This window comes from Puntigrus tetrazona, chromosome 1 (assembly GCF_018831695.1).
Source record: "Puntigrus tetrazona isolate hp1 chromosome 1, ASM1883169v1, whole genome shotgun sequence".
NCBI classification, from domain to species: Eukaryota; Metazoa; Chordata; class Actinopteri; order Cypriniformes; family Cyprinidae; genus Puntigrus; species Puntigrus tetrazona.
In genome coordinates, this window is record NC_056699.1 from 11486684 (window position 1) to 11498393 (window position 11710).

Consider the following 11710-nt stretch of genomic DNA (forward strand, 5'->3'; position numbering starts at 1 on the left):
TTTCCACACATCACTTAAACTTCATATCAACAAGTAATCATTTTTTTAACAATAGTGTATTTTATTAAAGTCAAAATGTATCCGGTTTTATGCTATTTTAAGATTGATTTTTGGTTTTCTTATTTCAAGATTGAAAAAAGCACAAGGGTAGAAAAAACCTAAACATATTTCCAGGATATTTTTAATGTGCGTCTTCCTTGCAGCTGCTGGCCAGCCGACAACATTGTGATGCTTCTGGAATTCTGACAAAGAAATGGAACTGAAACCAGGTTAAAGCGACCCAGGACCATACCCAGGAAGAATGGATTTTACGTTCATACAACGTCTTCGACAGTTTTACTTACGGCACAATCAAGCACAGAGATTAAGTCAAAACTGGAATCATGGATACATGATGGGTTTTCCTCTGAACTTTCTTTGACCGACTTTGTGCTCGCTGAAAAACAAATTTATCGCTTACGTGATTAACAGTCCATGAGATATTACAGAGATTACAGTGAATTTGTTCGTACTGTTAGTTTTACACTTTAGAACGAGAATAACAGTAGCACTTTACCTCACGGTGGCCATGTTACACACATCTCAATAGCACAAAGGCCAAAAAACGTACATATTTTCATAAATAGAGATAAAGTCAAATGCCTGTGCCATTTACGTAAATAATATCTAGGTAGCTGCATACACTCTCACAGCACTTGACACTTCAAAATATGTTAATAAATACAATATAGGTGCTAATATGTACCTCAAAGATACTGATTCTTTTTAGTGTATAAACGATATCAAAATCTAAAGATTCACTTGAATCAGAAAACCGATTTGAAGAGGCCAATGGTTAAGGCTCATTACATCATTCTGGGAAAAAAGCATGTTTTGCCATTGGCAGCCATTTAAAAGTAGAAATGTTTTCTGACTAAATAAGCAACTCAAGGCTGTAAACATGTAAACAGTTGGGGGGAGGGGTTTGTAATGGTCTTTTTTTTACAGGAATTAAAGACTTATGAAAAAAAATATGGAAGAAATAAGAAAAATAGTCATTTTTGTAGAAACAATAAGAAAAAATGAGAGGAGTAAAATAAGAACAATATTTTTTTTGTACAGTTATCAATCTGAGTTGTTGCAAATAATATTTTTATTTCAAAATTTGCCACCAATTTACCTACGTGAAAATGCAAGAGGGCGGCATAATTTGAAACTGGCAAAAATAAGGGTATTACCGTTGGATGTTTAACATTTTTACTATATTAAAAAGATTCAAATGATATTATAATATAATAAAGCAAATCTTTTAGTATACTCACTACTGAGGGCATATAGCTAGAATCATCTACATTCACATACTTGTTTAGAGTATGATTTGGACCTAACACCAATGACGTGGAATTATTATCTTATTATTATTATTATCTACAAAATAGCTACATATTGACTGCATGTTGTATTACTAAATACACTGTAACATGGGCACTGTAAAGTAGAGTGAGACTGAATCCATTTCCATTGTGAGGAACATGAGGTAGCACAAATGTCCAGTTTTCATTTAAGAAAATTTTGCATTAATAATAATCTCAGTTTTTGTAAAGGTCTTGCAGGTATGCCACATAATTCTTAAATGTTTTACTAACAGACGACCGCGTTATTTGCGACTCTTAGGCCTAGCTGATTCGTCCCGATGCCTTAAATGACGACATGAAATGAATACAGATAAGATTGTCCATCACCTTTTTTCATTTCTGTTTTGAAAACACACGAACTGGAGTGGTTTTGATTTAAATGTTCTGTTCCTTCCTCCATTTCTCATTGCCTGTTTTATCTTGTTTGATCGGTGAGGGGTTTGATACTTTATTTGTGCAGTATTGTTTAACAGCATGTTGCTAATGGGTAGATCTTACATTTCCATTTGATTATTTTTCAAAACCTGTTATTAATATTTACGTTTTTGCTCTGCAGTTGAATAGTAAGAAGATGCATGATCCCCGAAACTTTCCTTGATTACGCTTTACATTACAATGTCCATATCACACGTGCATTACGCGCTACTAAAAACGTAAAGTATCAACATTAACTGTGCAAAGCAGCTCCACATAATCGGAAGTATTTTATGCGATAACATATAAACACTGTAATGTAAACTGTAACCCTTTTTTTTTTTTTTTAGTATTCCATAAATTGGGTTTTGTGTGTTCTGTTGCCTTTCTCTCTTCTGCAATGTTGTGCCTTAGAAATGCGCTCCTAGATAACGTCTAGTGTCGGCCACCCTTGCATCCAAAGCTTCAAGTTACCAATGTGTATTGGTGAGAGTATTATGCATATGCACTGAGCACTCTGCTTTTACCCTTGTACTTTATTCGAACACTATGAATGTGCGGACAAGAGATTTCAAAAAACGAAACAGACACCCTCTGTAAGCTTTTCACTCACTTCACGTGCATTTAGAGATTGCTCAGTATATCTATATTTATCTAAATCAACTGGAAAGGATTGCGGTCCTACGTGTCACCAAAATATCAAATTGAATAACGAGGACGGATTGCATTCAGCAACGCTAGCGTATACAATTCCTGCTTTTTTAACTTCTGCTTACGCTTTCTGTTAATATTTGAGATTAAAAGACATTGTCATTTAGAAGCGGGGGTTTTGATTGTTGCTTGTTTATTGTTTGTTTTATTTTGTGACATTTTAAGAATATGAACCGAAACAGAAGTAAGGCAATAATTACTGGAAAGAGTAGCCAAGGATGAGTGAGATGTGTGTGACAAATAACTTCATATTCTGTATTTATTATGCCCTTTTAAAAATGAGCGATATAAGACAACCTACAAGACGCTGAAATGCAATGGCTTTTATAGCAAGTGTATGTTTTTAAATAAACTGTAATAAACTATTTTAAATGCACTGGCATTTGACTTGCGTGCTTTTTTTTTCTAAGAACAAATATTGCTCCGTGCGCATTTTTCGTTAACTAAGATTAGTTGTAAATGTAAATACGTCTCACGTAATTGGAGCAGATATCTCATCCGCAGATTTTCAATACACCTTTTTTTATTAGCATTTTAATAAACTCATTAAAAAAAGATAGAAATCAAGTATCTCTCCCATGCTTGTACAAAATGTAAAAATAAAAAAAATATAGCATTATAGGTTTTAGTTGTCAATGAATAAACCTATGCATTATTCATTTCCTATTTGCATGATATCAAAACATAAATAAAATAAATGAGGTAAGCACATGGCACTGTAGACAGTGACACATCGTGTCTTTCACCGTTCAACACATGCAGGAAGTAGTTGCACAGTGAGTTTGGTGACCTCCTGACCTCTGAGCTTCGAGAGAAGGGACCCCTAACAAGGGCAGTTCGTCTGGAGCCTGATCCTCTCTGAGACTGCCTCTGCTGTTCTGTTTGTGGTCTGGGTTTAGGTTAAGCATGGGTTGTGTGCTGTCTGGGTCAGGGACTGTCGTCGTTTTGGAGCTGTCGTAGGAAGGGGAACTGTTCACGTTGGAAGGTGACCCAGTCCACGTAGCTGCACGCTCCTGTTTGCGAAATTTAGCACGTCTGTTCTGGAACCAGACCTAGATTGAAAATAAAATACACCCATTTAATGAATAAATACTTCAAATGTATGTGACCTAATTAAATCCAATCAACAGATTCACTATATTGTCATAAGTATTGGGATTCTCCCCCCTTCTAATGAACAGGTAATTTCCATGAGTGGCTAGAATGTTCAAATTTTAGAAATATGATGGCAATTGTATCATTGTATTTCTATTCTTGAATGGCAAAAACTCATAATCAAACACCAATGACTTGTATACACTATGGACAAAAGTATTGGGACCCCCTTCTTTAGAACAGAAAAAGGCACTTCCGAAACTGTGGCAAGTTTAAAGCATAATTCATGTATTAAAATTGTACTTTCATCTCCCTTGCAAGGGTTTTTGGCTCAAGGTCTGCATTTAAAGTCACACCAGAAGAGTGCATCTGGGATTAGAACTACCAGTCAAGTTTTTCCACACTAACTGAATCAGTCATTTATTTTTGAACCCTGCCTTACGCAGTGGTATTGTCATGAATAGAAAAGGGTCCTGACTGTGCAGGCACCTTAGAACCCAAAAAAAAGAGCAGACACAGAAAACAGAGAAGAATCGTGCACCTGGACTCGGGCTTCGGTGAGGTGGATCTCCTGCGCGAGCTCCTCTCGTGTGTAGATGTCTGGATACTGAGTCTGTGAGAAGACGCGCTCGAGCGCTTTCAGCTGCGCGCTCGTGAAGATGGTGCGGACGCGCCTTTGTTTGCGTCTCTCCTGGACACCTCGCTCGTAAGCCAAAAGATTACGATGAACTGGAAATTGGGTGAAATTTCATTTAAACACACATATATATGTATTGTAGTTTTGTATTGTAGGAGCTGTTTACGCCCTTCAAACGTTAAGATTTTTAAATGTTTATCAACCCTGTATTGTTTTAAAGATACAGTAAAAACAGCAATATAATGACATATTGTTACAATAAAAAAACAAAAAAACGTGATCCTTCAGAAATCATATTCCAATTTGAAATACTGTGCACTTTTTGAAAAATGAGCGATATGACAACCAACAAGAAGCTAAACTTCAATAGCAAATGTATGATTTTAACCAATATAATAGATTACATTAAATGCACTTAAATTGCATTTAACCAACATGCGTCTGTTTTTCTAATATAGCATCAATCTTAGGAATGTAATTTCAAGACTAAAATCTTTCTTTATCCAGGAGATCCCATTGAGACTTCACAGTCACTTCTCCTTTGGCTCAACATTGCTCTGTCTGCAGTTTTTGCTCCGTAATACTAGTTTTACATCTAAATATTTGTATAGCTGAAGCAAAAATCAATTCCGTGCTAAAACTGAAAGCAGTAATGTACACCGTGCTGACTGATTATCCTTCAGAATTCATTTTAATATGCTGTTTTGGCGCTCGATAAACATTCATTCGATCAAAAGTAGCCTAATCAATCAAATCAATCATAACGGACAAAAGCACGCACGCCCTGTATCGTTAATATCGTTTCTGGATATACATTTTTGTAATATTTGGTTGGCTGTCAAAAATAGTTGGCCGTCAGTTTTTAAGTTTCAAACACTAGTCACCCCTAATAAAACAAATGTGATGAAAGCCCAAACTAACCTGTTATGTAGTGTGAGGGTTGGGGAGAACCAGGTGTGAGGAAATGGCAGCTGCTCGTGTTTCCCAGACTGCACCTGTTATACTGAAAAGTGAAGGGCTGACTGCAGGAGCTGAAGCTAGAAGCTCGGCCGGTGTCCATCCCAGACTCGTACCCAGACGGCAGGTAGCTGTACTCCATCACTCTCTCTGCTGTCCTCGGAATCGTTCTCACGAGAGGGCTCTGCGGCTTTTATTAGCCCTGGAGTTTAGTTGATTAAGTCGGTCACTGACACGTGGCGGTGGGTCTCATTGTATTATGCTTTTGACATGTCTCTCCATCATCTCTGCCTCCACCTGCATCGTAGCCTGATAAATGCATTACCATGGCATGTTACGGCCGCATCTACTATTATTATTATTATTATTATTATTATTATTATTATTATTATTATTTTGCAATATTGCATTGAAACATTTGTTTTGAGTTAAAAAAAAAAATAACGCTTCTGAAGCCAGGTGAGATTATTATTATTATTATTTTTGCCTACCGTAAAATAATTAATGAAATATATTTGTAATTCTGCCATTAAAAATGTTGGTCTTATTATTTGAAATATAAATAAGGACTTTTTCTGTAGAGCCTACTTTATGACACATTGGGCCACACATAACTTTTTCAGAAAATAATTACTTTAGCTATGCAGTAATAATGCATGACAATATAAAAACTGATTACTTGAAAAATTAGCCACATGCGTTATTGATTAATTACGAATAGAACAGAATAAAAATAGCATTTTATAGAAATCTGAGAAACCAGTAATCATGCATAGCTTTTATTTTCTTGTATCCTTTGAACCTGCTTCTTAATAGCATTTAATAACAACTTGTTCAATCTCGCCGTTATACACCCCTATCATTGCATTCTCTATCGTATACCAGCGCTTTAATGCAATCTGTGTTGTTAAAAGCGCTATATAAATATAAATGATTTGATTTGATTTTGATTCAACGCACATTTCCCGTGGTTTTATGCCGCTTCGGATTTCTAAACCGTTTTGATTAGGCTACATTCGCATTTATTTGTTCTTACTTACTTTGAACCTTGCACGACATTTGACACGAACTAGGTCAACCCGTTATTGTGTCTAACAAGTGCATAGCCTATGTAGGTGGAAAAGAGAGGCGGGAGATGATGGAGCGGCTTTTGATGCAAATCCCCCCGAGCCTTTGTGCTCAACGAGCGAGTCTCACGTCGAGCTGCTCAAAGGATCGGCGAGCGCGTAACGCATCCATCATAACGTTATGAGAGCAGCAGCTGAACAATAAAAGTCGGCTCTGCTTTAGTCGGGTTCGGCTGGTACCTTCAGCCCACCAGCGCGTTAAAAGGGACATCTGCGCACGTGTCGATTTGCCACGGGCGCATTACGGCTTAACAATGGCTTTCCAATAACATCAAATGATAAATCACGTTATTTTTTGTTGCAGATCGCATGAGATTATGATTCGTCGAGTTATGAATTGTTGCGCTGAAAAGAGGACTGGATCGTAAACCGGTCTGGTGGTTTAATGAACGCTTAATTTGTTTAATAAATCACTTTTCGGTAGTGGGTTGCCAAAATCTTGTTTCGACTAAACGTGGATTGGTTAAATAAAACAACATACACTATATATTTGTAAAAACAAATTTATAGACCTATTGGAATCTACTAGTTTAAAAAAAATCAATCAACACTTTATTTTGAGTAAAAAAATGTAGCATAACGATGTTTATGACTTAGTCTATGAATTTAATTGTTGAGTAAGTCAAGGTCAAGACTATCTATCTATCTATCTATCTATCTATCTATCTATCTATCTATCTATCTATCTATCTATCTATCTATCTATCTATCTATCTAAATTGCTCAGACGAACAGCTGTTTTAAGGTCTAAATATGAACTTCTCCTATAGCTATTTATTGTTTAGATGCAATAATGCCATTATTCTGTTTCAGTGTCTGGTTTGCTGAGCACTAGCCTACCTGGCAATATTTAATCCGGCAACCTTTATGAGCTGAAAAAAATCAGAATAGGCAAGTTTCCCCCACACACAGATAACAACAAGTCAACAATAATAATTATTATTAACGATAGGCTAGGTCCCATTTACAACTAGGCTACCTTTATTGCAGAGTTATTGCAGAGATATCATTTAAAATAATAATATTCTAAGAATATAATTTAATATAATAATATTATCAGTCAATTAACGTAAACTTCTTTATTCACATATTATTTTATACCTTAAATCAAACTAATATTAATAATAAAAATAATTTTCGTTCATAATTTCTTTTCTTTTTTTTTGGTCAAACACGAAATTTGAATCAACAACGGGATCTAGTGCTTGATCAAATCTAAAACTCAGCGCTCTATCAGTGCATACGCAAATACCGTGCGCCCCGGTACATTGCGTCATAACAGTGCGCGAGTTCTACGCTGAATGAAGCGTGCCGGAGGATGCAGCGGTAGATCCGTGTTTATTTGACGTTTTTAGCCTGTCAAAATGAGGGATACTCCGCTTTCAAACTGCGAGAGGCGTTTTCTTCTTAAAGCTATAGAAGAGAAAAAAGTAAGTCACAGCTTTGGATACAATTCGGTTTTAAGATCGTTAGTAATAAATGATGTTGATTTTTGTCATTCTGCAATCAAAATATCTGTTTTACCAGCTATGCCATGTTTCTGTATTCCGTAGCGCTTAGATGGGAGACAAACATATGATTACCGGAATATAAAAATCACTTTTGGAACTGATTATGGCTGCTGCGTCGTTGAACTTGGGAAAACAAGGTATCGTCAGTCATAGTTGGTTTCACAGTGTTTACAAGCGACCTGCTCCCCTACACCAACGGTTTAAAGTCACAGCAAATAGTAAATTTGTCAGGGGCTCTTTCCTCATAAAACCCAGTCTGAGCACGTGCTTTTTCTTTTCAGGGTGTTGTGTCAGGTGTCTTGTGAGCTGGTTCCTCCGAAAGATTCTCGCCCCACAGAAGGCATCATGTTTTTTAATTTGGAGTTGTCTCCCATGGCATCACCAGTCTTTGAGCCAAACAGGTTCGCACTTATTTACAAACGGTCTTGCAGTTTATTCTCTCTCTTTCTCTGGTTTGATAACCTAATGCCTGTGGGTGTCTCAATGTGTTTCTGTGTGTTTTGCAGGCAGTCAGAATTGCTGGTGACCTTAAATAGACAGCTTGAGAGGTGTCTGAGGAATTCTAAATGCATAGACACAGAGTCTCTCTGTGTAGTTTCAGGAGAAAAGGTAATGTTGTGCATGTCGTGTAACATATATAAAACACTACCATTAAAAAGTTTGGACCGGTACATTTTTAAAAAAACTGTTTTAATACTTTTAGGCCATTCAAATCATCAAAAGTTTAATGACAGTAAAGACTTTTAGATTGTTACAGCGAAGTTTAATTTAATATGAACCATTCATAGTAATTTAATATAAAAACAGAACTTTGTTTAACATTGAATCCTGAAAAGAATGGTTTGAAATGCTGTTCAAAAATAATTGTGGGTTTCAGCAAATATCTGTAAGCGGCACAGCTGTTTTCGACATTCATAATAATAAGTGCATTTTGAGCACCAAATCAGCATATTAGCATGATTTCTGAAGGATCGTATAACAATGAAGTCTAGAGTAATGTCAAATTCAGGAATAAATTACATTTTTATATAAATGCAGCCTTCGTGTGCATTTTGAACATTAGTATAATTTCTATATAACAGCAGATCTCTTATCCCATGCCCTACATGCAATGGCCCTTCACCCCCTGTACCTCTATTATTCATAGGTTTGGCAAATACGGGTTGATGTCCATGTGTTAAATCATGACGGAAACTTGATGGATGCAGCAAGCATTGCTGCCATATCCGCTCTCTCACATTTTAGGCGACCGGATGTTGCTATTCAGGGAAGAGACGTCACCGTGGTAAGTCTTAAAAGAGCAGAAAAGCCTGTGCTGTGTTTGTCTTCACTCTGTATTAGTTATTTTTGCTATCATTTTTAACAGTTCAGCCCAGAGGAAAGAGATCCTATTCCGCTGAGCATATATCACATGCCTATATGTGTCAGCTTCGCCTTCTTCCTGCAGGGGTAAGAAACGTCACATCTCTCTCACGAAATCTCTAACAGCTTTTACTGGTTTTAATCTGGAGCAGATTGGAAAAACAGCTGCAGTGGAATTTGTTTGGTTAGATTTGTTTGCTTGTAAATAACAAAACTTGGAACATTGACATTAATTGAAATAGATGGAATCAGCACTGAACTGAATGACATGTGTTATTGAACTGAACTGAATCAACAATAAACTGATTGTAGCTGAATAAATGTACTATTGTCTTTTTCTTTTGAGCTGCTTTACAAAAAAAAAAAAATTGCGTTTTTAAATATAAGTTCACATATTTGATTTAGTTAATTCTGTATACTGTGAAGCTGATTTGAAACGATCTATGTTGTATGAAGTGCTATATAAAAAGGTGACTTGTAAATGCTACTACGTATTGAGTTGCATTTTGAACTTGTCTTGCCTTTTGGTTCTGTTCATTTACAGAAGATGCTAAGTTTTTGCATTCTTTGTTTATATGTTATTCCTTCCTAAGTACATATTTGCTCGTGGACCCTTGTGAACGAGAAGAGAGAGTGAAGGATGGTTTATTGGTGATAGCCATGAACAAGCATAGAGAGATCTGCTCCATTCAGTCTAGTGGAGGGATCATGCTTCTGAAAGACCAGGTAAGAGTGTGTGTTCGTCATATATATATATATATATATATATATATATATATATATATATATATATATATTGGTTTAATTTTACTCATTTTGGTTTACTGTATTGATTTGTCACATCATACTTGACAGTTTTGGACTTTTATGCAGTGAAGTACAGTCAGAAACGTTTTGTTTTCACGCAGGTTTTAAGATGCAGCAAAATAGCAAGCGTAAAAGTTTCTGAAATTACAGAGCTCATCAACAAAGCCTTAGAGAATGACAGAAAAATCAGGTATTTTTGTAGTTTAAAAAGTTTTTCAATTTAAATGCTATCTTAAATGTAAAGGCTTTTATTTTATTACAAGCAATATATTAATTTATATCATACATTTTATATGAAATTAATTGACTGTTTATATGTCCTTTTTTTTTTTTTTAATTCACTTATTCTTTTTAGAAAGGAGGGTGGAAAGTTTGGCTTTGCTGAGTCCATGACCAAAGAGCGAATCACAACTCTTAAGAGAGACGAAGCCCCGGTGGAGATGACAGATGTCGAAGAGACTGCCAATGAGATTGTGAACAAAACAGAAACTCCCACAAAAGCGTATCTATACAGCATGTTTGAGATAGTTTTAGAAGAATTTAATGTCTTGTTCAGAAAAGCAGGAAGAAAGTGTAATGTCTTGGAGCAGATGCATGAAATGTAAGGTAGTTTTGTATTATATATTGTGTTGCTGTGCCAGCTAAATTATTTTACCCAATTACTCCTTGACCCCAGAGCCAGGGTTTCTTCTCCTGTTCTTGTTGCAATGGGAACTGCACAGGTAGGTGAGGGCCTCGTGAATTCATGGGGACTCGATGAGGACGAAGAGGATGAACCTCAGACAGAGGACACAAAAACAGGTAGTGTGTAAGACTTGTGTGTTTATGTGCTACTGAGTGCACACTTTATCTGGTCTGTTTGTGTGTATGGTCCAGATATTTTGTATGTTGTAGGGACTAATGTCGCCACAAGAATAGTAAAGCTGATATAGCGTGTTTTTTATTTATTTATTTATTGGAAGGTTTATGGTTGGGGGATGGAATGTAAACCTAAAGTCTGTACTGTTTAAAAAAACACGTCTACAAAGAGTCCTCATTCAACACAATAATCCATTCTCTCTGTGTGTGTGTGTGTGTGTATGCACTTAGATGAAGTTATGGTAATCTCTGACAGTGAAGAGGAGGAAGTTGTCATTCTTAATGAAGAAGCCCAGTGAGTAAAGTCATTAAATCGGCCTCTTATCCCAAAGTAAAAATACACCATACCAACATAGTGCAACTTACACCGTGTGATATAACCAATTATAATCTTTTTTTTTTTTTTTTTTTTTTTTTTTTAAGGAAATCCACAAAGCCTAAACTAAAATGAACTCATGCACTGCAGAGAAAAGAGATGATCATACATCAGACTCCCATACCACTGGACACTGTTTCTTTTTGTATTATAAAATAAAACTAATACGGAAAAATTCATAATTGTTTGCTTTTCAGTTATTAAAGTAATGTTGTACTGTATGTGAAAAAGGCTTACATAGATGTGAAACTGGTAATTAAAGTATTAATGATGAATAACAGAAGAACATGTCGAGACATAACATTTTTCATGCATGAAATCATAACTACGAAAGCTTACAAATGCATAAATATGGCCAGTACGGGGATCGAACCCGCGACCTTGGCGTTATTAGCACCACGCTCTAACCAACTGAGCTAACCGGCCAACTGAGAAAACTGTGAGGCAAATGTGCTTACAAA

General features: G+C 36.0%; 3 protein-coding genes and 1 non-coding gene across 12 annotated transcripts in view; 2 read left to right on the top strand and 2 right to left on the bottom strand.

Annotated features, from left to right (window-relative positions):
- limch1a (LIM and calponin homology domains 1a) overlaps positions 1 to 2895 on the top strand; it is a 42841-nt gene extending 39946 nt beyond the window's left edge. For all 8 annotated transcript variants that reach the window (XM_043237297.1, XM_043237324.1, XM_043237334.1 and 5 more), the window contains one exon: positions 204 to 2895. In XM_043237297.1, coding sequence (XP_043093232.1) covers positions 204 to 229 — 26 coding nt within the window. In that variant the 3' untranslated portion in view covers positions 230 to 2895. The remainder of the gene's footprint in view (positions 1 to 203) is intronic.
- Positions 2896 to 3268: 373 nt separating this feature from the next.
- Positions 3269 to 5350, bottom strand: phox2ba (paired like homeobox 2Ba). Its single transcript, XM_043236864.1, has 3 exons — positions 5173 to 5350; positions 4156 to 4343; positions 3269 to 3571 (listed from the first exon to the last, which is right to left on the bottom strand). The coding sequence occupies exons 1-3, from the start codon at positions 5348 to 5350 to the stop codon at positions 3269 to 3271; spliced, it is 669 nt and encodes a 222-aa protein (XP_043092799.1).
- Positions 5351 to 7605: 2255 nt separating this feature from the next.
- Positions 7606 to 11426, top strand: exosc9 (exosome component 9). 2 transcript variants are annotated; one of them, XM_043244592.1, is made up of 12 exons: positions 7606 to 7765; positions 7889 to 7983; positions 8128 to 8247; positions 8353 to 8455; positions 8994 to 9131; positions 9213 to 9295; positions 9802 to 9934; positions 10117 to 10205; positions 10371 to 10517; positions 10698 to 10816; positions 11105 to 11168; positions 11297 to 11426. In XM_043244592.1, the coding sequence occupies exons 1-12, from the start codon at positions 7700 to 7702 to the stop codon at positions 11322 to 11324; spliced, it is 1185 nt and encodes a 394-aa protein (XP_043100527.1). In that variant the 5' UTR covers positions 7606 to 7699; the 3' UTR covers positions 11325 to 11426. The 2 variants fall into 2 exon arrangements, with proteins under 2 accessions (XP_043100527.1, XP_043100603.1); XM_043244668.1 differs by having other exon boundaries at positions 7611 to 7769.
- Positions 11427 to 11601: 175 nt separating this feature from the next.
- Positions 11602 to 11675, bottom strand: trnai-aau. The gene has a single exon. It is a non-coding gene; the product is annotated as a tRNA-Ile (tRNA).
- Positions 11676 to 11710: the final 35 nt, after the last annotated feature.

Coding starts and splice junctions, on each gene's coding strand:
- exosc9 (XM_043244592.1), top strand. CDS start 7,700: ATGAGGGATACTCCGCTTTCAAACTGCGAGAGGCGTTTTCTTCTTAAA. Junction 9,935..10,116: donor TCATGCTTCTGAAAGACCAG/GTAAGAGTGTGT, acceptor GTTTTCACGCAG/GTTTTAAGATGCAGCAAAAT. Junction 10,206..10,370: donor GAGAATGACAGAAAAATCAG/GTATTTTTGTAG, acceptor TATTCTTTTTAG/AAAGGAGGGTGGAAAGTTTG.
- phox2ba (XM_043236864.1), bottom strand. CDS start 5,350: ATGGAGTACAGCTACCTGCCGTCTGGGTACGAGTCTGGGATGGACACC. Junction 4,344..5,172: donor ACCCTCACACTACATAACAG/GTTAGTTTGGGC, acceptor CCCAATTTCCAG/TTCATCGTAATCTTTTGGCT. Junction 3,572..4,155: donor TCACCGAAGCCCGAGTCCAG/GTGCACGATTCT, acceptor TTTTCAATCTAG/GTCTGGTTCCAGAACAGACG.